A 27421-nucleotide genomic window follows, 5' to 3' on the forward strand; every position below is an offset into this window, starting at 1 on the left:
TTTATGGCTTTGGAGGGGTGCACCATTTTGTTCACATGGTGGTGGTGGTCTAAAAAAAATAAAATAAATCTCCAACTCCAGTGTAGGTGGTATTCGGCAAGACAGCTTGGGAGGTTGCAGCATGCACAATTTCCTCTAAAATTGCTACATGAGTGGAGATATTTTCATTTTTTTAATGATGCGTTTTGTTTTTTCTGGTGTCTTTCTTAAGGAATGCCGCTCACCGACAAATCTGCCGCCGGGCTTGATGACAATGGCGCCCCTGCTGCGCGTCTCTTCCTCGACCTGGGCCATGCTTTCTCGAGCCTTCTGGTAAGAGTCGTCTGTGGCACATACAGTAATCTTGTCTTGGATGGCACCCAAGCAGTCCAGCTGAATGCTACCCTCGCTGCCAAAACAAAGAAGAGAGACCGTGAGAGAGGAAGAACAGGGCGGGGTGACTCAAAGATTCAATTGGGGGTGGGGGGCTGTTATTCTTGACAAAACATTTAAATAAACGACAAGTTTTATACTGTAACCAAAGACAGTTTGACTCCGGACATGTTTTGGGTGCAACTATTACTTTCCCAATTACCGTATGTCTGGATTTCTCCACATGAACACAGCAAATGCCTCTCTGTCTGACCGCTTTCGTGCGTCCATTTTAATAGTTTGGCAGCAAATGAGATGCCGCGGCAGCAAGAGGGCCGAGCGCTGTCATTTTATGGTTTCACATGGACGCCCGGCGCACTGATAAGGATCCAGCCCGAGATGTGGTTCAACTCACACGTGACTCCACTTGCTCAGGGACAGAGAGTTTTGACACTCGGCAGAGTGCATCTCCTTTCTGGTTTTGACTTCAGTTCATATTTTATTTGATTCACATTTGAGGGTTTAGTTTTTTTTTTTGCACAGTGGGACAGCAATGAGAGCGTGTCAATGTACTTTGGTGTGGAAAAGGTCAACGATATTTGACAACATAGAACCGGAGGTCAATTTGTAGGGCTCAAGGATGAGTCGTCCTACTGACTTGCGGTTTCACTGGCCTGTCTCTCGGTATCTTGGCATTTGTCTGGCCGTGGTGGATGTACAATGAATATAATTAGTTCACACACCCCTGTTCAAATGTAAAAAAAAAAAAAAAAAAAAAGACCAAGAGTACATTTCAAAACTTTTTCCACCATATTTGTGACTTCTAGCCTATACAATTTAAATTGGAAAAAATACCTGTTTTAGAGAGAAGAAGCACAAAATAAAGACCAGCAACAATGTGATTGCATAAGCCTGCACTCCCTCTTATTACTGGGGGTGTGGCTGTGTTAGAAATGAACCAAGCAAACCATCACACAAAGCTCCTCTCATTAACCCGAAATGAAGTTAAACTGTTCTAGTAGGCTTTTCCTGACATTTTTTTAAAAACTTTCAAGCAGAATCCTGAAGGTTTTGCGCTAACGCTGATTTGTATTTAGGACTGTACAAAATGATGTTTTTGAGGACAGGCAAAAAAATTAAATAAGTTACCCCTAATGTTTAGGCCTTTTATATACACCAAATAAATGTGCCATCCTGAATTAGACATTTGATTTTTCTGGTCCGCACCAGCTGATTATCAAGGCATCATCAAACTTTCCTTCCTAATCGTGGGTGAATAATCCAAGACTTGGTAAATTCTATTTCACAACGATATAAAATGTGAAGTTGATATGAACTGTTTACAGCCCCTTGCGCCTTATCTGGTCTGCCTCCTGGGATTGTTTCCACGCTCTCGAGTGTCATTGCACGATTGACTTGCTCAAAGCCTCGCCTTTTCACCCGATGTCCTACCCAGTTTCATGACAGTAGGTAAAACTGATGAAACTTATCGTTCCTCGGTTGATATCCCAAAAGTGCCATCGACTTAGGAAATATTTTATGATGATGCGGAGCGGCTGAACAAAGGGACAAGAGTGGGGCCCTCACCTGGTGATGTACTGCTGGATGCAGTCAAAGCTGCCCTGCGGGTTGTCTCTGCCCACGTTGGACAGGTAGAAAGTAAACGTGTGCAGTTCATTGGAATTTTCCGACCGTGGTATTGAAATTTTCTGCAAGAGGCAAAAACCAACAACATCAACATGTGACTCAACAGAACATGTTCAGTGGATACAGAAACTGAAAATCTGGAAGAAAGATGCTATTGTGATACAATAATATAAGGAATGATGAAATAAATGTTGGCAAAAAAATTATGTCATATTCAATCTTAAAATACATTTGAAGCTTGTGGGGTATTGGCATATTCATATGCTCTCTCATACGACCCAGTCACTTCACACACAAACTTGCTAACGGTTAGCCAGCTAACAGCTAGCCATTAGCCAACCTGTGCCAAAAACCAAGCAACTACAGTCTTATTTGCTGACGCACATGTCACTCACCAGACCCCGCCTTTTAAAGTCACACACACTCAAAAGCACAGAGATGGCAATGTAAAACGTGGCACATGTTAAACAATGCAAAATCGATATTTTTTTTTCCAATTCCTCAATTAATTGATGGGATAGTTGGTCAAACTTGGTGTTCTAAAAATATTCCAAAGTTGCAGCTCTACATCCAAAAATCAAGTCTTGCTTTTTCTAAGGCTTTTTTTGTCGCTTGAAGTGGCGGCAATAAATGAATTCCAAAGTGAAATTCTGACGGAGACAACTTTAACTGAGTCCATTATGTACGTTATGTTCCTCATCCCTCACGGTGCCGACATGCGGTCGGAAGGAAGGCGGCTCAGCTCTGTTTGCCGAAGGGCCTGACACACGTGTGAAGCCTGCAGGTGGCCCACTATGAATACATGCCCTTTCTTTCCTGTCCATTTTGCTCCACTCTCACATGTTATAACACCCACTTGTACTGACCATAAAGAGCAGCAAAAAGTTGCTTTTCAATTACATTTATTGGCTGATACGTGCTTACAATGAATACGAGGTAAAGGCCCACTCAGGGACCCGACAGAAAAAAATATCACAAATCTTGTTTTCTTTGGGACGTCTATGATTTTACGACTCTCTTTGGTTTTACGTGAATTCCACTGATCAACAAAACAAACAGAAAAACAAACTCCAGTGAGTGCAAACGCATAAATCACAACAGGTTTGTAATTTAGCGTTATTGGCAGAAAATGTTGGTTGGCGGCTCCGCAGCTATACATTATAGGGGATATAAAATGTAATGCTACAATTTGAGCCGGAGACCTCGGAAGCCAAGAGGAGATGGACGTGAGAACGATTGTGATGCAGGGAGGCGAAGCCGCAGAGGACTGACGCAGTTGACTCAGTGACTCACTGTAAAGAATGAGTCGAGAGCGAGGCTCCCCCACACCAAATGGCTCGCAGGCCCAAACTCATCACATGCGTACAATTTGTAAGTGTGAATAGTCAGAATATGGCCGGGCGTTAAGAGAGAAGTCAGAATTGCATTGTCCTCAGAAAATTTGCAAAGTTGTTGCTCAAGCAAAAAAAAAAATAAAAATAATGTTTGAATAAGGGAGGCACAAATACAGAATTAGTTCCAATACTGAATTCAGGACTCATATTCTGACTCAATGCTGTCTATTTGGAACCGGAAAGCTTAGCAAGCGGCAACGGAGGAAAGCGACGTTCTACTATTTACTTTGGGGCCAAAGGTAAGGTGCGGAGGCATATTCGTGGGAATAGAGTAGTGCAGCAAAATCGAGACTGAGGAATACAATCTTGCGGCACCCAGAGCTAAGACACAGCAACAGGGTAAGCTAACAATTTTGATTTAGTGCCAGACGAGAAGCAAAGTGCACTGCAAGTGCTTTGCGTCACTGAAACCACAAAACAGATGAGGTGAGTGTTAAGACATTACTAAAACGCCAAATGTGAAGGCACTTCCTGTCTACAAACAATGCCCCGTTTATAGCTTTGGCTACTGGTACAAGTGGATTTAAACAGGCTGCCCAAACACTCCCCTCCTGCTTTGTCGTGCCTGCAAGTCTGCTCATCTTTTCATTCTGCTTGGCATCAAGAAAACAATACTTCTTTTCAGGATGGACTCATTAGAAAAAAAGGACAAATTCAAAGCCACGGAGATGACCCAAGAGACACAGAAGTAGAGCAACAATGGACGACTGGGCGACATTGTGAACAATGTTCTGGGATTGTGTTCGAGTGACATGTTCTTGTCAAAGTTCCAAAAAGACAGAAAGCGATTCACTTCACGACTCACTTGCGGATCAATCATGAACCACAATTAATTTTTTTTTTTTTTTAAGGCGACTATTATGACTGTAATATCAAGTGTGGCTTGTAGGGGAAAAAAATGTTGACAAGCATCCCTGATGACTGGCATTTAATTTGGGCTCCTCCCCGTTTCCATAATAGTGTGACATCATGGCATGGTCGCAAGACAGTGTCTCATAAAATAAACTCCACACGGTAAAGTGGGAAATTCTCTGTCGATGACAACTGGTCTAGCCCCACCTTCCAGAAGCACAGTGAGTTGTACTACCATGACACAAAAAATTGGAATGGTTTTGGGTTGGATATTTTGGGAGATGCAATGGAATGCATACCGGACACAAAAGATTACGTGACAGAGTCCAAAGCCAACGTTTCTACTCATCTCTTCATATTCTGCACTCATCTCCGTCATGAGTATTATAACTTGAGCTCCAACCTATAAGGAATGAGTATGCTAACGATAAAGGCTAAATTATAAACACAATACGTAAGAAAACTGACATGCGAGTTTTAAAGGGTGTCGACGCCATTAAGCAGGGACATTTTTACAGACATATGACATCAGTGCCGATGTTTACACCAATCGAGTGCCCCTTCAAGGCCAGCGGATCCTCTCATCCACACGACTCAGACATCTGTGATTACACACGTTCATCCCTCCCCCCCACTTTTTTTTTCTTGCCTCCGCCATGTGAGAAACATGCTGCTGTGCGTGCGTGAGCTCAGTCGAGAGCTGAGAGTGAACACTTGGAATCGTGTCATGGAAGCATCTGCTGTGTCATTTAGCCACTTTCGCACTTGCGCCGAACATTCTGACCTCAGCGGCAACACGTTTTCCGAAAGGAGTGAGTCTGCTGCGTCACTTCAGAAGGGCATCGGATGCATTAATAGACTGAAACATCCAATCAAGAACATGTGGCCAACCCTCTGATTTGGGCATATGACAAACATGACCCATGAGAGGATCGCACAGACAAAAGCCCAAATGGGCTAACGCGGTTAACTCTTCATTATTTGTGCATAAACGAGGCCATCGATGGTAACAAGGGTTTTATTTTTATTCTTTGTGATGGGAGGCATTTATTTGAAGGAGGCACACTTGATTCCCACTTTGCTTTGTGGTGGAGTGGCGCATGGAAGGATTCAATACAGTATACGTGCGAGTGTAAGAATATTGCTTTTTGTAGTTAATATCCAGGCAGTTGGATCGCGCCATGTTTTTTCGCATTGTCTTTTGGTTTGTTCGGCCTTGTCTGGACTCTACGTGGCGCAATTTAAATGACTGCCCACGCAACAGTAATGGCAACGTATCCTTGTGACTTTGCCGATACTGTTTAAAGGGTGTCAAAGTCAAGGCCCCGGGGCCAGATCTGGCCCGCCACATCATTTTATGTGGCCCGCAAAAAGCAAATCAAGCATTTCAACTTCCATGATGCTTGCCAAAGTCTGAACCAAAATTTCAAATTGTCATGTCTAATCCATAATCACAATGTTTGAACCAGCCATTATTCTTGACTTCTGATTTCAAAACAAGTTCTCCATCGATTTGTTGTGCGCTGTGTATGTAATATGTGGAGGTGGTTAAACATTTATATGGTCATAACGGCCCTCCGAGGGGAAACCGTGACGACAATGTAGCCGGCGACAAAAATGAGCTTGACACCCCTGAGCTATCGGGATGACGATGAGAAACGATTCATTGATCGTGAAGAATGCTGCCGATTGCGAAACGAGTCGGTCAACAGTGTCTTGCAGCACTTGAGGCAAAATGGAGTTCACTTTGTGGCTGCTCGCGGCAGACGCGCTGTTGATTCAGTGTCAAGAAGTTTGATTTTGAACTTCTTCAAAGTATGACATAAAACATGAGAATTTGCTCAGTGTCCCCATAGTTGACATTCGAAATGGAGTCAAATGTCCATCCCTACATCCAACAGCATGCCTGTGTGTATACGATAATAAACCGTTATTAAATTTGATGATACAGTGTGCAGGGGGAAAGTGCAAGATAGAGTAGTTCTGCACATCGCTGCGGGCCAGACATGATCATGTGGTTATGTTCAAAGCAAAACAAACAAACAAACAAAAAAGTTCTTTCATAAGTCGATCTAAAAGTGACAACGTGCAACCAGATAAACAAATGCGTGGGCCCATGACTTACCCCTTGGTTTCCATTAAATGTGATCAATGGTTGTGATGACAGGACCTAGAATGAAAAAGGAAAAAAAAAAAAAGGAAAAATGTCACCACTATCAATCAATTGACACAATTCTCGCAACACACGTCATGAAGGTTGATCACATCTAGGGAGGCAACGATTCATCGTTTTTGACTGAAAAATGTACGTGTGCCCCCAATAGGTGCTGCTGTGTCGGTCAGCAAGAGAATTCAAAAGCAAGCAGCAGTCAATACTATCCATGTGTAAATAACCTCGATAACTGTTATCAATTGCATCAATCGCGAGCCGAGCATAAGTCAGCGAGTCTGCTGTCATTGTGTCCCCCAGACGCATGGCTGACGATTGGAGTTCTTCAGAGTATTTGAGGATCACAGCCAAGAATAAACAATAAAATGCAAGGAGGAACAGATTTGATTTTCTACACTGCACTTAAAAAAAAAAAAAAAAAATCACATGCTTCCTGGTTCGTACAAGACAATACACAGAAACGAATCTGGGAGGGTCTGCACTTTTATCCAGATGCTAACCAAAACTCAATAAAGTTTAGAGCTTATGTTTTATATTTATATATACTTATTTTATAGACCTGTAATGTTCCCACTTATGAATTCGCATCAACATATTGATTGTGAATCAGGTTATTAAAACAACTTTCTTTGCAGATGACAAATCTCACCCATATTCCAGCAAAGAGTGAACACCCAACACACACACACACACACACACACACACACACACACGAACGCACGCGCACGCAAAGAGAAAGTCAAAGAGGCTGTTCCCCCGTCCACACGGCGTTGCTTCAAATGAATTTGAAGTTCACGCGAGGTCAAGTCAATCAAGCTTTGTACTCTCACGTACGAAGCCTTCAATCTTTCTTCTGTTAAACGTATGATTCACGTGATTTTATCTTGAATCAGCTGTTTCTGGAATGTATAGTTGACCAACTCGGGTCACGAGTGGACGGCAACAAAGGCTTTACTTGAAGCGGCAGTCACAAGTTGTTGCCACTTTTGACTTGTCCCATCAGAGGGCGCGACAGCGAGTCACTCGCACGATTTGTTTGGCACAGTTTTTATGTTGCATGGCCTTTCCTGACACAACCCACGTCATTGGGGCAATCAAATCGGTTGACTTCAAATTGGCCACTGTGATTCGGAGGTGCCAACATACATTTTCAGAGCTTCGGTTGGCTGTAATCTGCATTTGGAAACGAAACAAAAGGAATTGTATTCCCGTCATGGGATTTAGAGAAAGAGCAAGGTGGTGCAAATCCTGCCTTGACATTCCTGACAGACTAAGTGAAGTTGGTTTCTGCAAAAGCCCATTGGCCATGTGAGAGCTCTTTGCTCGGAAAGCACCTTGCTTACAAAATTCACTGCATGATTAATCATGTCTTAATATTTGCGAGAAAATGCCGGGAAATTAAAAAAAAGCGACTCACTCACCCACGATTGCACAAAGATTACAAGGCATCCTACATTTGATGGAAATTAGAAATTTGCAGAACTATGACCAAAATAGGGTTTGAGGCTACTTTTGACTCATTCACTGCTGCCGTCAACTACGATCCAACTAGGGCTGGGACAAAGAAGAAGAAGAAAAAAAAAAACACACACCCTCTATTACCAATTACTGAAGAACAAAAGAAAGCTGGAAAACCTTTTTTCACTGGGGAAAGAATAGAGTCTACTCTTTATTTTAAGAGGTTCACAGAAGACAATCTGGAAGGCTTGAAAGATCAGTCAAACTGTGGTAAAACGGCTGGTAGGGAATGAGTTTGACGCATTTCAAGACAGAACACAGAAGTTCCAAATGTATTCTATATTGAAAAGATTTGACAAAAAACAAGTGCACTGTGACATTCCAAACACCCTCGTAAAAAAAATGTTTCTTCAGGTTTTGCTAGATTTTGACCATTGCAAAACATTGAAACGCAACACATGCCGCATACGGAACATAGAAAAAAATATGTTGCCTTTCATGAGTTTTGATCCCTACTACACATCATCAATTCATCTTATTAGATGGATTGTAATGCAATATTCAAGTGGAAGTGTTTTTTTTTAAACACTTGTGGCTATTTTTAAAGAACATGTCAATTCGTATCAGACTTAATATTCTCACTCCTATGAATACATGCTCATGATTAATTCTCCCAGCAACAGACCGCTTCACTTCCAAAACGCCGGACTGTGGGGACACCAAGAACGTATCCAGACCTTTCATGGAGTCACCCTCCTTGGTCAAACCGAACCAGTTTTAGCAGTCCAGCCCCCCTCCCCTCTCCCGGCTCCGCATACATAGTGCTACCATCAGCCCGTTTGTTTGAATAGGCTGCTGACATGCCACTATTCTGTGGGACCTGATCCCAGAATGTTCCACAGAGCTAACCTTGGGGGACAGAGCACAGGTCTGGACCGTGGGATCGATGACAAGGCCGCAGATGCCACCACGCACTGCCAACTAGAAGAAGAGTTCGTAGCAGAACCGTTCGGGGCGAAAACGGCTGGTAGGGAATGAGTTTGACGCATTTCAAGACAGAACACAGAAGTTCCAAATGTATTCTATATTGAAAAGATTTGACAAAAAACAAGTGCACTGTGACATTCCAAACACCCTCGTAAAAAAAATGTTTCTTCAGGTTTTGCTAGATTTTGACCATTGCAAAACATTGAAACGCAACACATGCCGCATACGGAACATAGAAAAAAATATGTTGCCTTTCATGAGTTTTGATCCCTACTACACATCATCAATTCATCTTATTAGATGGATTGTAATGCAATATTCAAGTGGAAGTGTTTTTTTTTTAACACTTGTGGCTATTTTTAAAGAACATGTCAATTCGTATCAGACTTAATATTCTCACTCCTATGAATACATGCTCATGATTAATTCTCCCAGCAACAGACCGCTTCACTTCCAAAACGCCGGACTGTGGGGACACCAAGAACGTATCCAGACCTTTCATGGAGTCACCCTCCTTGGTCAAACCGAACCAGTTTTAGCAGTCCAGCCCCCCTCCCCTCTCCCGGCTCCGCATACATAGTGCTACCATCAGCCCGTTTGTTTGAATAGGCTGCTGACACGCCACTATTCTGTGGGACCTGATCCCAGAATGTTCCACAGAGCTAACCTTGGGGGACAGAGCACAGGTCTGGACCGTGGGATCGATGACAAGGCCGCAGATGCCACCACGCACTGCCAACTAGAAGAAGAGTTCGTAGCAGAACCGTTCGGGGCGACATCGGTGTGTCCGGGAATTTCCGTGATGCCAATACAGAGCTGTTATATTTCACACACCGACACGCACAACTCCCGCCCTGCTGTGTTGACAGAGCAATGCCCGACAAGTATTTTATACATCACAACAGACGCTGACATCATCACATTTGTAATGAGCCGAATAAAGGGATGTCGTGCCAGGTTTTCTGCTATGGCTACAATATGGCCTAATGATAAATTTTGTGGGTTTTTTTTCCCCTCCAGCCCCAAATCGAAATTACTCATTTTAAGTATTCTGCCCATTCCATTACACTGTTCGTTTAAGCAGTGCACAACAGTTGTCAGACACGTTGAACTATGGAAACTGCAAAGAAAAACTGATTTAAAAAAAAAAAAAAAAAAAACGATCCGCCATATAAAATCCAAATAATCCAATGAAAATATGACATAATGCTATAAATGTGAAAAGTCTCTTTAAATAATGACATTCTTGACAAAATTACAACAATAGCATAGCACAGAAAAGGCCGAATAATGTACAACACATAAATCAGTTTGAATGACCTTAAAAAGAACGTGAGGAAATGCCTGAGCAGAAGAGCCTCGTGTGTTGATCCAGCCCACCGCCCGAAGGTGAGGTGTTTCACCATAAGTGGCCTCGTCTGCTTAAAGAAATCCCTTTGAAGTGCTTCCTGCTTTCGTTACGACTCAAATCGAATTCGTTTTATTCATTTCACACTGTATCCTCATCGTTCAGGGAATTGCATAGTTAATGAAAAACAAACAAAAAAACATCTGGCCACTCCTTGTCACTCTCTGGCCACTCGACACTGTGGGAAAAATTTTGAAACCTGTGATTTTTCTGTGGTTTTCACATGGATGCAGTACATTTAGACCCCCTTCTATACTCCGCCACAAGTTATTTTTATTACCTGCATATTTAAAAAAATAACTAGCCAATTGATCTGAATGCAAACTGTCAGAGAATCTGTCTTCAAGAAAATTCAATTCTTACAATCCATGTGTGTCAAATTGCTTACTTTCGCACGATAGCAAGCAAACAAAACAGCTGCGAAGTCATTGTTTGTCATACCATCCACAGTCAACAGTTTCATTCAACAAAATGCACACATACTGCTTTTTATGATTTGAATGAATGGGCCATTGGTCAATATGCTACATGGCGTCAGCCGTCTGTGACAATTGGACACTCTGATTTGCTATAAGATAGCAAATCAGTGCATTGGCTAGAAGAACACGATGAAGTAGTACACAAAAGCGAAGTGACAGCGAAGAAAATGGCACGAACTAGTAAATCAAGCTCAGCAAAATGTTACTTTTTTTTTTTTTTTTTACTTGGACTTGTTCCTGCGTGATTATGAGCATGATGGCCATTGTTCTGGACACGTGTACATTTTATGACATGAAACCCTGACTGGGGATGTTATGGCGCACTTGTGACCAACACCCACTGAAGTGGTGTGACACCCATGCCAGCCCACTGAAACATTTCTGGCTACGCTCTTGCCTTTTAACCAAGGCCAAACCATAACACCGAATAGCGGTAGGTACCATTTATGCTAAGACCGTTTCGGCACTAATAACTGACTCTATGTGACTTCATTGTGCGATTTTTTTTCTGTAACTGTCACTGAGCTGATTCAGATGTTTCGGATCGAAAAACACTGTACTGAATAATCTAATCACTGAATCTCCGTTTCCAAATAGAAAGTAAAAGACACACTAGTGTTACTCTAGCAAAGACTCTTTTGGCCAAAGTCCATCCATATATCTATTTGTCCAATGCTAATAAAGAACAAGGAATCTTTAAAGACGAGTCTGGCCATTGATTGGTTCATTACGACTTCCCCTAATGAGTGACAGAACATCATTAAAGTGACAAAGGGCTTAGGAAGGAAAACAAAACCTGCGCGTGGATAAACTCACCCTGGGGGCAGACCACGCCCAAGGCAACGGGTGATGTACGTGCCACCACTTCCCGTGTTGCGGGTCAGGGAGTGCGTCTGGCGCGTACGCCGTGACATCCAGGGTGACGTGATCGCTGGCCAGAAGCTTGCCACACAAGACTGAGGACTACTGTGACATTTCGAGTCATATTTGGCCTGAGCGGGTAGGGTCACCCCCCACCCCCCCACTCTCTCTCTCGCCGTGTCCCATGATCAGCTGAAACTGGAGAGTCAGCATTCCTTAAATAACCACTGCAGTGGCACATGCTAACCCGCTTCAAGCTACCAACCCCCGAAGTCCAACCACAAAGCTCATCTCCGTTGCTTCCCTTGTCATTCTGACAGTCTGGAGCATGACAAGAACAAGATATCCGGTCATGAAAACAAAACGGAAAGTGTGGCCAATGACAAGTAAGAAAGGTAAACAGCTTTGATGAAACTCCGTGTGCAGATTTTGTCGATCATGCATCCCGTGAGAGCAGACGCCAATCGTGATTGGAGCCCACCGCCTCCGTATGACTGGATTTCTTCATTTCAGATGGATCCATTCAAAATGGAAAAATCAAGCCAAATGTCCACACACACACACACACACACACACACACACACACACACACACACACACACACACACAAAAAAAAAGCCCTGTTTTATAATGTTCATAAACAACTCATTGGAAGGAGCAACAACAATGACACTCAGATTTCCGTGAAGGCCCAACAATGCAAATTTGAATCGGTGCCAAATGGAGCCGCCTTCGCACTGTCTTCCCGGGAAATCGGCCCACTGGAGGAGTACATTATGCAAAATAACGAGTGACTTTCTGAGGGAATGAGACGAAGCGTGTACGGTCACGGTGCCGTTGCAGCTTCATGCACTCAGATAATGAGTAGCGTGGCAAATGAAAGTGCCAACACCTTGGACTGCAACAGAGGGTGTGGATGGAGAGTCTCGGGTCAGGTCTAGAGTCAGCATTCATTCGTTCATACCCAAAAACAATAAACCCCCCAAAAATATTGGAACAAAAAATCCTGAAACCTGCCAGTAGGTGAATCCGCAAAGTGCCCGACCGCGAGAATGCCGGGGTCCACTGCACACTTCTACGGCTGCTTCAGATTCAATTACAGGTTATCCCCCCCGCCCCCAAAAAAGATATATATAAATATAAAATGGCCCAAAACATGTCAGAATACAGGCAAAAAATGTTGATAAATTGTTTGCAAAGTAAAAACAGATGTCTGCAAATGTCTTTAATTCGATTCCGCAAAAGATAATCGGCCTGATTTCATGAAGGATTACAGAAATCAGATATTTACCGCTGAGAGGCTGAAAACACAAGATTTGGGCAATTTCAAATTGAACAATGTCTCAAAACGATTCATTGATGATGAAAATAGCATGAATAACTGATTAGTTGTTAAATCATCAATGAATGACTTCGCCTCAACTTTGATGAGACGATTAGCCAAAATTTTAGGGGATTCTTGGGAGTAATCCTGTGAAGAATGCAGACTTTTGGCTTTGAGACCGACGGACTTGAAGAACGCCAGGGTGAAAGGGATGTTGAACCCTGGGATTTTTTTATTTATTTATTCATTTTTTTACTCAGCAGAAGCTATGGGAAAAACAAACAGTGTTCAGTGGACTAACAACGGTAACTTTGCAATATTTTTATCTTAATAGTTCATCACTTATGATGAAGAAAAGAACCACAAGAATGTAACAGCGTTGCCTAATCTTGTGAACTTGCACGTCAACGGCCATGAAAACTAAATTTATCAAGGTGAGTATATGGAAAAGCTTGAGGCGTGACAGGACAACAAAGACTTTGCGTGAATGATTATTTTTGCCAGGCTGAAAGACTGAAAACAATCAGAGAAATTCAACAAATACCACAATTATTACTTCAGCCTTCGAGAATGCAGAATTTCAGCACAACTGTTCATTTTACGGTGTCACAAAGGACGATGTGGACCTGCAAGGGCTTCGGTGACTCATCTCACACGAGTGTGACAGAGCAGCTACAGCTTGCCAGCTAAGCTAACTGAGACTGTCCATGACTAGGGGGCTGCATGACTATTTTCATCAATATTGTAATCACAATTATGAATCCTAATTACTCCTTTATGCTGGGGGGAAACATCCATCCATCCATTTTCCGAACCGCTTTATCCTCACAAGGGTCGCGGGGGGTGATGGAGCGTATCCCAGCCGTCTTCGGGCAGTAGGCGGGGGACACCCTGAACCAGTTGCCACGCAATCGCAGCACCCATTCTTGCTCACACTCACACCTCGGGACAATTTCGAGTGTACAATCAGCCTGCCATGCATGTTTTTGCAATGTAGGAGGAAACCGGAGTACCCGGAGAAAAGCCACGCAGGCACGGGGAGCACATGCAAACTCCACACTGGAAGGCCGGAACTGGGATCGAACCCATGACCTCTGCACTGTGAGATCGACGCACTAACCACTACCAAACCGGGCCGCCGGGTGGGGGGGGGCACATCTGTATTTTTATTGCAATACTTGACTGAAAGCATGTTTTCATGCAAAATGAAACAAGAATAAACGATGACTAATACCAAAATAACATTTACCCAAGAATTCAAAATTCAACAAGGGCTGACTGAGTACATCTGGTATTATTTGAACGTTACACCCCCTGAATCTGAAACCAGATAATGGGTATTGATTCGAGTGTGTAGCAGTCAAAATCAGGACCACGATTAAAATTTGATTCATTGTGCAACTTTTTTCAAGTGGGTGCAGACCTGCGTGAAATGAGTGAAACCAGTAAAACTGCGAGATGGAGGCTGAGCCAGTCGATAAAGATTAGACTGTCACCACCGTCTTTTCAATACCTTTGTTCTGGTTCTATGTTTTTGGGAAGTAATCTAACTCTGCAAGTCACCGCTGCCCCACTTACACTGCCTGTAAAGGCTGGTATTTTCCCGCCTACTACGTGACGCTATTCCGTATAAAAGTCCAGCTGGCAGTTTTCCACATTCTAAGGTAGAATCAAGGCCAGAGCAAGAGATGGAACACTGACTGTGCGAAAGGATACTCTGCAATGCCAGGACAGGGGCTGTGAAGTTTAGCTTTCAGTGGAGTAAGCTTTCAAAATGCTGCTCCTGTAAAGAATCGACAAAAAGCTCAATGAAAAATTTCGACAAACACCATGCGATCATTGCCCAGTGAGGATTGCAATCATTTTACCCTGGCATCATAATCCTGACCTTTGAAGCAAAGTCATCTGGACCTTGCACCGAGGGCCTAATCGAGTGACTTGTCGCTGAAGTTACAGCCGGTTAGGAGGAAAGCGAGCTGTAGTTTGCTACTGCTCTCGTAATGGGAGCGCGACCAGCTGACAGTCACGTCTCAAACAGGAAGCATCAAAATGCCTCGTCCGTCTCACTGCTTGATGACGGTTGTTGCGCACTTGGACGTCAGCACAAAGAATTATGTTTTTTTTTCCCTCAGAATGCTACTTGACAGCCTCACAGAGTCAACTAAAATGGGTCACATTCTGAAGAACAGAATAAGTGAAGCGACAAAGCCATACTCCATGTAGCCTATCACAAAGTAGCATGTATGTGAACTTAATGCTAATTCATATAAATGGGAAATTTTGAATAATATTAAAAAAAAAAAAATAGGGGGTGGCACGGTGATCACATGGTTAGCACGTCAGCCTCAGAGTGCAGAAGTGCAGGGTTCGAGTTCCAGCTGCGGCCTTCCCTGTGTGGAGTTTGCGTGTTCTCCCCGTGCCAACGTGGGTTTTCTCCAGGTACTCCGGTTTCCTCCCACATTCCAAAAACATGCATGGCAGGCTGATTGGTAACGCCAAAAGTGTCCCGAGGTGTGATTGTCATTACGAATGGTTCTTTGTCTATGTGTGCCCAGCGATTGGCTGGCAACCAGTTCAGGGTGTACTTTGACTACTGCCCGAAGACAGCTGGGATAGGCTACGGCATGCCCGCCACCCTTCAGAGGATGGATGGATGGATGAATGGATGAAAAAAATGGCATAAGAATACTGCCATACAACTAAAACTGAGGCATTTTTTCATATTGAGAAGAGAGAGTCAAAATAAAAACACACAATTTATACTTAGTGCTCATCTGTGAGTGACATTGTACGCAAACATTGCATGAGGTCCATGAGGACTTCTCTTGACCAGTCAGGTTTTCTCTGTCAAATATTTATAGGGGCTGAAATGTTAGAAGGCAATCTTCTGGGCGAGTAGCAGCAGCCCCAGCGCAGCACAGCGTTTTCCACAAATTCAACCAGGGCCATGAAACTCTCTTTTCTTTTGGGCCACAATCATAGCTATGGTTTCCTGCAGGATGCTGGTGTGACAGTGCTGTCCGTTGCTTTAAGAGTGAAAACACCGCAACATCGTTGCTAGCTTTGTTAGGCTATCTAGGGCGCCCTACATTGTGTGTTAGCATCAAGCTAGCGGACTTTCGAGCAAAACGTTACGTGGCATATTTTGATGAAACAGACATGATGCAATTCTCTTTTTAAATACAGTGGAAAAATAGGTTAAAAAAAGAACCTCTCTTTTTGTTGTTTGGTCAAAATCTGCCAAACTGCTGCTTGCTGCAATCTAAGCTACTGCCATGTAGCACCCGTGACTCAAATTTATACTCGCAATTGAAGAAAGAAAAAATATATGTTTAAAAATCATCCGGGCAATGGATTCTCCAAAAATCTACAAAAACAAAGTGTAATTTGAAATCAGAAGTCTTATAAAAAAAAATAAATAAATGGAAAACACATATTATACACCAACTCTTCATTTTATGTTCAGGAATATAGTAAAAATATTCATTAAATTGAAGGGAAAAAATACCAAAAAGCCCATTAAAGAACATTTGGGGGGAAAATGTTGCATGGGTTGATGAATTATGCTTCTTTACATCCACGTGGTATGCTTATTTGCGCTTTCGCTCTCATGAATAGTGAACTTCATTTGCTTCGAGCCGAGCATCTTTAAGTTAGTTTTTTTTAAATGTAAACATGCTCCAATTAAGAGAAAACTGAAAGTGATTGTGCTATTTGGAAAAAGTTTGTGGAAAGTAACTTACGCTAGGGCTTAATTGATCAAACTATTTTTTTCAATTTAAAAAAGCGTGATTAAATCAATTAATTATTAAATTCATTATGATTTTGATAATCGATTAATTTTTTAGATACATTTTTCAATTTCAAATTGACCAAATGTTTGGAATTTCAACTTTTCAATGGTAAAGATCTAATTTCTGTAAGCCTCCATGAAAAGTGTACTGATCATCTTTGTGTTGATTTGCTTCGACCATGGAAAACATGGAAAATAATGATAAACATTTTCTGATGGATGTTACGGACGAAACCAGTTACAACCAGTAAGAAATCGTAATTCATTCATATTGTGCATTTTCTGCACTGTCAATTTGAAATAACGTCATGATTTTTAATAAAGGGATGGAAATAAACATGTTTCTAAAATCCGATTCATCAACTGACAAAACAATCACCTGACTGATTATTAAAATCATTAGTTGCGGGGTTGAAAAGGGACAATTCCGCCAAGTTTCAAATAATGTCAGTGTAATTTGCTTTCTCTTTATATTGAAGGGGTGGGAAATCAATAAAAATTCAAAATCAGACTTTTTGTGGAAAAGAAATATGTGCGATATCGCCCAGCCCTAACCTCGACTAAAAAAAGACTGACAACGTACCTGCTGCTGCATACAAGGCAGGAGAGATCTAGAACTGGCCATGCCATTTAAAGGCACAACACACAAATGTGAGATTTTTACCAGAATTACACTTAAGAAAAGTCGATTACATTTTTGTTACTATTTATTTGATATTTTTTCTGTTTAAATGAAAACATTGTAATTTAGTGCTTGCTGGAGAGGAGGGCTTGGAACTGATGAATGGCAGTTCCATTCATTTAATTGGGGAGGTTCGTGTTGTTTCGAGAAACGAGTACTTCGAGTTACGAAACGTAACGAATGAAACTCGTAAGTCAAGGCACCACTGTACAGTAGCAGTGTTATATTTAAGAATCTCCCACTGATGGTGCGACCACTTGCCGGGTGCTTCATCAGATTGTTTTGACGGCTTAAACTTTCCAGAAACAACTTTGAGTGAAATATATTTCACAAACTAATTGGGGAGAGGAAGTAATCCACTAATAAAATAAAATAAAATAAAATATGACACTCGAGTGTCCCGGTGGGGGTTTCAGACTCAAGTCTGGCTGTTGCTGGTTAAAAAAAGCTAGCTACCTAATTCAAGTCAAGCTGCTCAGTGGGGGGACCGAGTGGCCGCTAAACTCCCCTGGTGTGGCCGCCTGTCGGGGCTCAAGAGGGGGGTTAGCGAGTTGGAGTGGACCGACCGACCCCCTTCTACGCTCCAGCTTTACTACCGCCGCCGCCTGTCACAGCCTCGCGGATATACTTCCAACAAACCCCGCTCCCTCCCTCACCTCAGCCCCAAATGTCTCGTTTCACGAGGGCCGGGGGTACTCTTACCTTGCCGCCGCGGTAACCCTCGAAGGCTCTCAGCGCGCTGTCAGTGAGTTTGACGTGGAAAACGGAGACATTGCTGCCGTTGCTTACTCTTCCACAGGACAGCCCGTAGCTCCGCTCCTCTTTCAGCGCCGCCATCTTGGCTGCCGTTCCCACCGCCGCCGCTACACACTCACACACACGCGCACACACTCACACACGCACGCTCACGCGTGCGCGCACACACACGCCTACGCTCACGCGCGCAATACACAACACACGGACGTACTGGGGGCGCGCGCGCACGCACTTGGGCCGGAAACGGACAATTCCCGTTTCTTGACAATTGGGTAGTCCATATACTGTCGTCACGTTATGACGTCACGTCGGCACATTTTGATTGACACGCCCACAAAGAAAACGTCACTCCCATTGAGATTAATAAAGAAAACGATAAATACATATTTTTAAGAGTTTAGATTAAAAATGGGTTTGTAACCAAACTGGGAAACTAGATGGACAACACTCCATTGACAAAAACCTTTCAAACAGGTTGTTTTTTTGGTGTGTGGAGGACACATTACGGTAAAAAGCACTTCGTTCACGCAGGCTTCATTTCAAAGGGGGAGGTAGAGGAATTAGGTCATTCCAATTACGTCATTATAAGGTCCCCAGCAGTATGGAAACAGATTTTGTTATTACGCTAATTTGTATGATTCAAACCTAAATAAAATACAATTAGTCAAAACTACAATAAATATGAAATCAAACCTAAAAATGAAATGTAATAAACATGAAGTATTAAATGTGATTCAGCCTCAGTCAAAACTAGTTTCAAAAAGCTGAAAATTTGATCAGTAAATTCGACAACATAAATACTACATAATTACAAATAACATTAATCAAACATTAAAAACAATACCTACCAAACTCGTTCGAAATGCATTGTATTACAAGAAGCCAGCGTCGGAAGTGTCTTTGCACAAATAGCTCACATTATCACCATCCAATGGAATTCGTGTACAATACGGTATGTTTAAATGTTTCAGTTCGCAAACAAAAACTGCCTCAATTTTGACATATAATTTTGTAGGGTCCTAGAACAAACCAGCACACAGGTTTGATAACTTCAGGAAAAGTTTATTCTGATGAATATAAAATTAACACAGGAAAACTGTGACAAACTGTTGATGGAATATTTTTTAATTTAGGACACATTCAGTGTGGGTAAATTACAGAGCAACAAGCAGTGACGCTAGAATAAATTTAACACCTAAAAGGAAACAAAGTAATCACAATCCACCTGTGTTGGACTTGTCAACATTTGGTCTTCAACGGTCAAAACCTGAGGTATAAGTGACAAAAATGTCCAAAATAGGCTCTTTCTGCAGTGTCAAAACTTGGTGTAGCTGCACACCGCCCTGGTTGTCACGGCGATAATATGAGTCATCAATTTGTAATTATATGCGTACCGAACATACTTCACTTGCATCTTGGATTGACTTTGTTAATGAGATGACGACAAACGCGAGGTAGGACTGTTTAACCGCATTCCAGATCACCTCAGAGTGTTCTGAACGTTTAGCTTTGGATGTTTTGTCTCAGCACACCATACTTTGTACCTTATTCAACACACATTCTCTTTAATAAATACTAACTGAAAAGACTTGGGCCATTATTGTAGGGGTGGTTCTAAGGAAAAAGCATAACAGTGCACCCCCCCCATTCACAAAGCATAGCGTATATTAGGGATGTCCTGATCCCAACTACACGATTGAAAATTGGGCCCGATCACATCATTTTCACCTGATCGAAATCAGGGGGGGAAGAGAATACCATGTTTTTACTTTTTTTAAAATGTATTTTAATCGTCTACAAGGCAAGAAATAGAGGTACGCAAATACCCCCCCCCCAAAAAAAAACAAGGAAAAAAGTTTTATGCTACGCAACAAAGTCAGTAAGGGAACGTTTTGTAAGTTGTCATGGGAAACTTCAAAGTGCAACAGAGACTTGCAATGTGTGCATACTGTATTTGGTGTGCTGGAAGGGATGCAGCTGCATCCAAATCAGGTAACCCGGATGAGAGGGGGGAGAAAAAAAGAGGCGGTGAATGGCTTTTTTATGAATAAATGTAAATGAAGCTCCTCCCTTCATTTCAACATCACTTCTTGGCCGCAAGATACCACCCAAGAAATATTTTTATATTAGACACAGCTTTTGGCCATGAGCAAAAAAACAACAAATTGGTGCGAATTCAGCATTTATGTAGGAGGAAATTATGAGCTTTTTATGACTGTTACACGGGACCCTTTTGCTTTGCAGATGCAGCGGCCATTTGCTAAAAGGGATCATTATTAATTGGAAGCTGCAAGGTTTGTCAGCATCCGAATACACTTATGCAAACTCAAAAACTTCCCATGAACTCCTCCTCAAAAATCATCCCAATGACTCTACTGACATGTCCTCAGTGCCAGATGTGCTTATTTCTTGGTCCGTTCACTAGCTGACATACAGAAAGAAAGGAAAAAACCCAAAGAAAAAAGGAATGGGGGGGCTTCAGTTTCTGGCAGCCAAGACCACCGATAAGGCTACGCCGCCGATGGCAACCGCTGTGGCGCCAAATAACCACTTCCAGCTGAGACCCTGTAGAGGAAAAGGGGCAGAAAGAAGAGAGTGTGTCAATGTTAATGTTTATAACAACACAATGGAAGTAAATTGAAGTAAGAAGTTTTCATCCTTCCTCAGTAAAAACAAGGAAACAAAAAAAAGCCATGATTAGAGGATTGTTTTATGCATTACATTTTTTTTCATTAATCAGCCCATTTCGCGGTAACCAGTAGTTTTTCCCCAGCTTTTTCAGTATCACAAAATCCTTTGCAGTGGAGTCCTTGTGTCAAACGTTTATCTTGTTTCTCTGAATAAATCGGGTCATATTACATTATTCTTACACTACTCCCAACTGTCGGGCTGTGAATTAATCGCTGGTGACTCAAAGTGAGATGTGACTTGGGTGTAAAAGACTTTGTAAAGCTTTTTAGACAAAGTAGGGTGTACGTAGAGCGCTTTATAAGTGCATGCCATTTAAGAAAAATTAAATTATTTCATTTGTTGGAATAGCTAGTGGAGATTTCGGTTGCGAGCCTTTAGAACTGTGACAGATATTTATTGCTTTGGCACCATCTGGTGGCATACTGGTACCAAGGAAACAATTTCAAGTGAGTTGAAGAACTTCATTTAGACAAAAATAGTCCTTTGACACCATCTTGTGGCATCCACAAAGCAAATACAATCCCCTCTTGCATTTGACTGTTTTTTTTAAATCATTTTTTCAACAAATTGAATTTGAAATTTTAAGGCATGTCTAATAATGGAAAGCAAATATTTAGGTTTGTAGTATAAATATTGTCCAATTTAGGGATGTATGAAAATTAAGTGCTTGTATACCCTGTTTAAGCGAAGGAAGCTTTCCCAACCATGTGGTAATTATCAAAATGTCAAGAGATTCTTCCACGGCCTTTTGTAATAGTTTTGACATCATAGTTTTGATATCTGACTGGACTCAAGACACCTCAAGGGGACATCTCAAAGGGGCTCACCCATGATGACTTGATCCAGCGTTTGTGTGCGCCACTGTTGGCGGGGTTGCCCAACATCTTTTTGTACATGGCCTGCTCCGCTCCTCTCTGCTCCGAGTGTTTCTTCACCAGTTTCGACAGCTCCGCGTGGATGGTCTACAGGGGCACAATGGTTACAAATGAGCCAACGTGGATAATGGAAGTATATCAAGAGGACAAAGGACAGACGTTCATACTTGGATGGTTTGGAAATGATGAACGGCAAAGGAAATGTGGCCAGACATTTCTCCTTGATGCACAGACGGATGACGCAGAAGCTAATCGCCCTCTGCCTAGTCAACGGTGTCTTACAAAATTTAATAAAACTGTTCCCTGAAGTTTTACATTGATCGCTTATCAGCCATTGGATTGTTTAAGGCCGATATGAATAAAAACGGCAATTATCGGCACAGATAATCGGCCTGGCACACAAAAAACTAACCCACACAAGTACATAACACCTATACTCATTTACAATTGGCACGGTGAATGAAAAGCTGAAAAAGCCAAGTCGTGTCGGACAGATTGGTGTAGGACTGCATGGGGAGTATTCTAGCTCTGAATCACACATGGTCACCGAACCTTATATGTCCATCTGTGGGAGCGGAAGAACAGAAGGCACGAGATGGCAAGGCCAAACCTATTTAAAGCCACTCGAAAGCACATCCTCTGAAATGATGAATCAGCGACTCAGACTGAGGGTTGTGACCTTGTGGCGCCATCTAGTGGCCCATTACAGTGCTTTCAATTGAAAGGGATGAGCGCCAACTCAGGGAAACATTCCAAATACAGTCTAGGTGGAACTTCAAAGTGCCAAATCTTTGAACTCATCTCCTTGATCTCCACCTAAAATCGTACATCAAGGCTGTCAGTAAAAAATAAAATACAAAAATAAATCACGGCACTCATTGGCTATTGGCAACGTCATGCATTCGCAGATTTACTTAAAGGTTTGGTTTTCAAGCCCTACAAGCGTCTTGAGTTTACAGTAAGCTTGAGTACTAAAGAGTATTTTTTATACATTTTACGCTTGCAAATCTTAATAGGACTTCTAGGTTGGCATGGAGAAAAGACGGCTGCAGAGAGCTGAGTAAGCAGCAGTTTGCGAAAAATGGCGACCTCAAAAAGGCTTGCGCATTAGTTGAGGGACTAGCGGCTATTGTGAAGGAGATACTAAACCTCAAAAAACGAAATGACGGGAGGATCTCGACACTCAAGAATGAATTAAAAGAGTAGATGATACTTAAACCGCTTTACGGAGGAAATGAACTTAAGTGTCACAAAATGTTCGTAGAAACACAAGAGCAGCAGCAGGAGAAAGATGCCATCCTCGCTATGAAAAAGCAAACAAAACTACAAAAGAAGCTGACTGAAATGTATCTTGAGAACTTATAACTTGGCTCAACAGGACAACAAATCTGTGCCTAAAATTTGGGCCGGGGCCCTTCGTCAGAAGAAGGCCTTCCTGGAGGGAAATGAGCTCAACTCATATTCATCGGGAGCAAAGAAGTCTCGATAGGAAACTGGGAGCATCTCTGGGGTCCATTGGGGTTAATTTTCTCAAGTTTTCAACAGGGAATAATTCGTATCATCTGTAATTTACAGGAAGGTAGGTCAAAGACAACCAATGAATGAAAATATTGTTTTTTATAGACATTCCGGTGTTTTCATATTCAGATGTCTGAAATGTCCCAACAACCTAGTTTTCCGGATTATAGCATCGGGTGCACATTACCTTGTTGCTCGGTTCCAGCTTCAGTGCCTTTCTCAAAGTCTGAATGGCTTCTCCGTATTCGCCTTGTAAGGCCAGCACCTGCAGTGAGAATACAGCACTGTAACTGTCACAGCTTCAATGATGACAAGGACTCTGAAGTGAAAGTATGCGAAACGTGTTACCTTGCCCATGCGGAAGAGTGCTTTGATGTTATTGGGCTGGTGAGTGAGGGCGGCGACGCACGACTTGAATGCAGCCTCATAGTGGTCCAGCTTGAGCTGCGCCGCCGCCATGTTGTTCAGACACTTCACTTTCACGTCTGTCAACTCCTTTTCCTCCTCCGGACTTATGTCCACTGTCGAGACAAGCAAACACAGATGGCCATTCGATCTTTTTGCAGTGTGAGGGTCAACTTGTCACGCTACCTTTGGAGCTGGATTCTGTGATCTGCAGGGCGATGCTGTAGGAGTTGATGGCAAAAGCAAAGTCTCCGAGCTGATATAGAATGTTGCCCCTTTCTCTCTTTCCACTGGCCAGTGCAATCTTTTCCAGCGGAGGGAGCAGCTCCATGTCTGGTGCATCGCAGACTTTCTTCAGCTCCACTTCCAGGGACAGCTCAGCATTGGGTGGCACATCTGGGTCACAGCTAGAAAAATATATTGAAAATAGCATTTTACACAAGAAATGTGCATCATGCAATCTATTAGCAAAACTCTTGCCATTACCTTCCCCAGGTACCGTACGCATAAATGGCAGCAGTTTGGACGAGTGCCTTCTCGCCCATTTCCATGAGCAGCACTGCGAGATCCAAGGCCTGGGAGGGCAAAAATAACAACAATGTACACAGTATTGGACGGTCAGAGATTTTCTCATGAATTCCCATACCAAACTGAAAATAAATCAATTATAGTAGCGCCACCTAGTGGTCAAGAGAATGGATGACAGTTGTTTTCAACCCTTTGTCAAAATAGTGTATACAGTATGGAGCCGCTATGGTGACATGGGTGGGATTTTGTATTCCCTTGCAATCACTTATATAAATATTTGCGAGGGAACGCAGTTTTTTTGGAGGGAAGGCAAAGTTATTAGCGAGGGAACGGAAAAGGTGTTTTTTTTTTTTTTTTTACGTGTCACCTTGAGGGCTCTATAGTATAGTTCAGTCAAAATGGCAGGAGAAAGCATTTTTGTAAAATGGTAAGGTGAACACAAGGTAGAATTTTTGGAATAACACAGCAAAGACAAACCACGCTTCATCAAAATGGAATGAAATTTTAGTTCAAATTAGGAAGGATTAGAGACAATTTTAGGTCAACGTGGGAAACAAAATCTATCGAGTTTAATCAAAATCAAAGGAGAAGAGACTATTTGTCAAAACAGTTTGAAAATTAACATTTCGAGTCAGAATGCAAGGAGAGACCATGTTTCATCAAAATGCAATAAGCAGATGACATGTTTGATCCAAATGGAAGGGCATACATTTTTGGGTCAAAATGTAAAAAGGTGCTACCATTTGAGGGTAAGCTATGAGGAGTAAGCATTTCTCAGAAACCATTTCTTGTCAAAATGGGATAAATAATTTTTACTCAAAATGGAAGATGGAGTTAGAGCTGTTGGCCTATTAAGAAGCTCCATAAATTCCCATTGAAAACACCACCACATCAGTATACAGGCAAGTTTTTACTGTAGAGTACTGCTGGAACACATGAAACACTTGAAAGCAAATCACCTAGAGGTAGGTGTTTGAAGCCAAGCCAGAACAAATAGTACTCACTGGCCATTCATTACCTGGATGACATCGCCGTCACCAAGCGTAAATGTGAGCTCGGGCTGCTCCTCCACCAGCGTTCCATCCTTCAGGAATGCTTTAAGACAAATGGTCACGTTCTGTCCTTTCTTTGGACGACTCTCCCGGCCTTCGCCTGCTACCAGGACCTTTTTCTTCAGCTGCTCATTACCTAGGAACAAAATGTTTCATTACAATTACAACACATAACATTCTGTCTCAAACAGGAACAATTTCTCTGACTAGGCAGAAAAACAACACCAGCCTTTATCTCAGTTTTTGCAAATGTCCTTAACCTTCTCCTCACATTTTACAGTGACATTTAACACAATCTATATATTAAGGTCATGAGTTAATGTGCATTAAAATGATTTAAACCTGCACAGAAAAATTATCCCAACAGCGTAAATTCATTCTTAAAGCCCAGCACAAAAAGAAGAAAATACATTTTTGTTTGGCTGTCTGTAGTTTGGCTACCAGATATTCCCCATATCATCGCAGGGAACCGACGGCTGGCTTATCCCGATGGACGACTCACCCCCGTCTCCGCCCATACAAGTTGAGGCGACACAAATTTTGGCAACGTATAAAGTTCATCGTGTGGACCTGCTGTGGATTGTTTTCAGCATTTTTTTGGCCACGACGTTCGTCAAAGGAAAAGAATCTGTGCTTGGTGGTTGCGCCTTCTCGGCAACACGCTCGTACCAGCACAGATTTTCTCCAGTGCGTTAGCCGGTAGCCACGAAGCAAAGCACCAACCTAGCACATCCAGCCATTCCTGTGAGGCTTCTCCGGGGTCTGCCTCTTCGTTTCCGCGTTCCTCATGCGCGTCCTGGCCCTCCCCACCGCCGGCGTCTTCCAGAGGAGGGGGGTCGTCGTCAATGTCATCGTCATCCAAGACCTCAAAGTCTTCTCCGCTGTCGAGCAACGACGTCCGGCCGCTCTTCTTGGCCGGTGCCGCCGCGCTGCCCTCACCATCGACGACGTCCATGATCTTTCCCGGTCATAAGATGGAGGTGCTAAATGGGTTATGAAACGTTGATAGCAAATGTAATATCCCATATCAACACCGTGGATGGTGACGTCACAAACCAAGGACATTTTCGTGACGATTTCAAACATCTCGAAACGCTTAGTTTCTTCTCTGAACGTGCCCATTAATGTTTATTAATTAATAACTCAAACTAACCAAACGTGCAAAATACGTCACTATTTCTAAGCCTTCCTCACGTTTCTGGAAGTTTCTAGAAAGTTCTCTTACGGTCCCATCAAGGATAGCTGGCCTTGATGTAGTTGTGCTTGAAAGCTAACTGGCTAATGTCAGTCGTTGGCTCCAAATATATTAAAAAATAGCATGCGTGTAGCTGTGTATCTTACCTTCGAACACGGTCGCTTGTTGTAGTGGCAGCCGAACACTTCATTCAACTGACGGTGAAGTTATATCTATTTCAGAAATCAGCCAGCTTATGTGGGAAAACACAAGTAACAATTTCGTCAAAAGCCCCACTTCCAGTTACCCTTGTACTACCGCGAGACTTGAGCGTGGGGAAACAACGGCGGAGACAGTTTCAAAATAAAATCACGTGCACGTCTTTAAAGCGTCAAACCACGTTCCTATTCACTATAAAGAAGAAATATGATTACATTATTATGACACTGTTTGGGTGACGTTTAAATGACAGTCAGCGCAACCATCTTATTTTGAAATGGACTCGTATCAAGGCCTTGAGCCGCTGTGCTGAGAATAAATGGGTCGGCCGAATTAACCGGGTATAACTTGACATTTCATTCTTCGCACGCCTCATAGATGTACATAACAGCACTGATGTTTTTCGATTCCTATCTTTCGAGCTAATGTTACAAATTTGTGAAAACTGTACTTGTGAGCAACTTAAATCACAAAATACAATTTAGCCCACATAATCCTTCTCTAAAACAGTGACACACTTTCGTACGTGCTAGATTTATGTTTTTAATTCACCTTATAAGAAAACTATGAAATCAAATATAACTATTACGGTCATAATAATATACTAGTTAAAATATTATTGACTGTGTTTTAATAATTGTCACAAGTTGGATTTAGCCTGGCTGTGCATTGAGCGGATTAATAATAATAACTTTTTGATCCAGCAGTTAATTTCATTTAGCAGTTCCCAAACAGTTAAATGTTTATTGTTCGCAACAGAATTACATGACGTTACATTATTTCCAATGCGAAAATGT

At 42.3% G+C, this 27421-nt stretch overlaps 2 protein-coding genes and 1 long non-coding RNA gene across 3 annotated transcripts in view; 1 reads left to right on the forward strand and 2 right to left on the reverse strand.

Moving 5' to 3' along the window:
• ell (elongation factor RNA polymerase II) overlaps positions 1–22613 on the reverse strand; it is a 31224-nt gene extending 8611 nt beyond the window's left edge. Inside the window, exons 1-5 of the mRNA XM_019896779.1 lie at positions 22130–22613; positions 18109–18296; positions 6370–6414; positions 1939–2060; positions 225–388 (exon numbers count right to left, since the gene is read on the reverse strand). Coding sequence (XP_019752338.1) covers positions 225–388; positions 1939–2060; positions 6370–6414; positions 18109–18296; positions 22130–22169 — 559 coding nt within the window. The 5' untranslated portion in view covers positions 22170–22613. The remainder of the gene's footprint in view (positions 1–224; positions 389–1938; positions 2061–6369; positions 6415–18108; positions 18297–22129) is intronic.
• On the forward strand, positions 188–19368 carry LOC109532122 (uncharacterized). The gene is made up of 3 exons (XR_002171319.1): positions 188–197; positions 3814–3818; positions 19203–19368. It is a non-coding gene; the product is annotated as an uncharacterized LOC109532122 (long non-coding RNA).
• On the reverse strand, positions 19267–26732 carry fkbp8 (FKBP prolyl isomerase 8). Its single transcript, XM_019896780.1, has 9 exons — positions 26573–26732; positions 25955–26214; positions 25198–25367; positions 24138–24226; positions 23838–24058; positions 23595–23767; positions 23434–23511; positions 21681–21815; positions 19267–20727 (listed from the first exon to the last, which is right to left on the reverse strand). Exons 2-9 carry the CDS (start codon positions 26184–26186, stop codon positions 20641–20643), a joined length of 1185 nt encoding a protein of 394 aa, XP_019752339.1. The 5' UTR covers positions 26187–26214; positions 26573–26732; the 3' UTR covers positions 19267–20640.
• Positions 26733–27421: the final 689 nt, after the last annotated feature.

The sequence above is a fragment of the Hippocampus comes genome, unplaced genomic scaffold (assembly GCF_001891065.2).
Source record: "Hippocampus comes isolate QL1 unplaced genomic scaffold, H_comes_QL1_v1.1 scaffold22, whole genome shotgun sequence".
Lineage (NCBI taxonomy): Eukaryota > Metazoa > Chordata > Actinopteri > Syngnathiformes > Syngnathidae > Hippocampus > Hippocampus comes.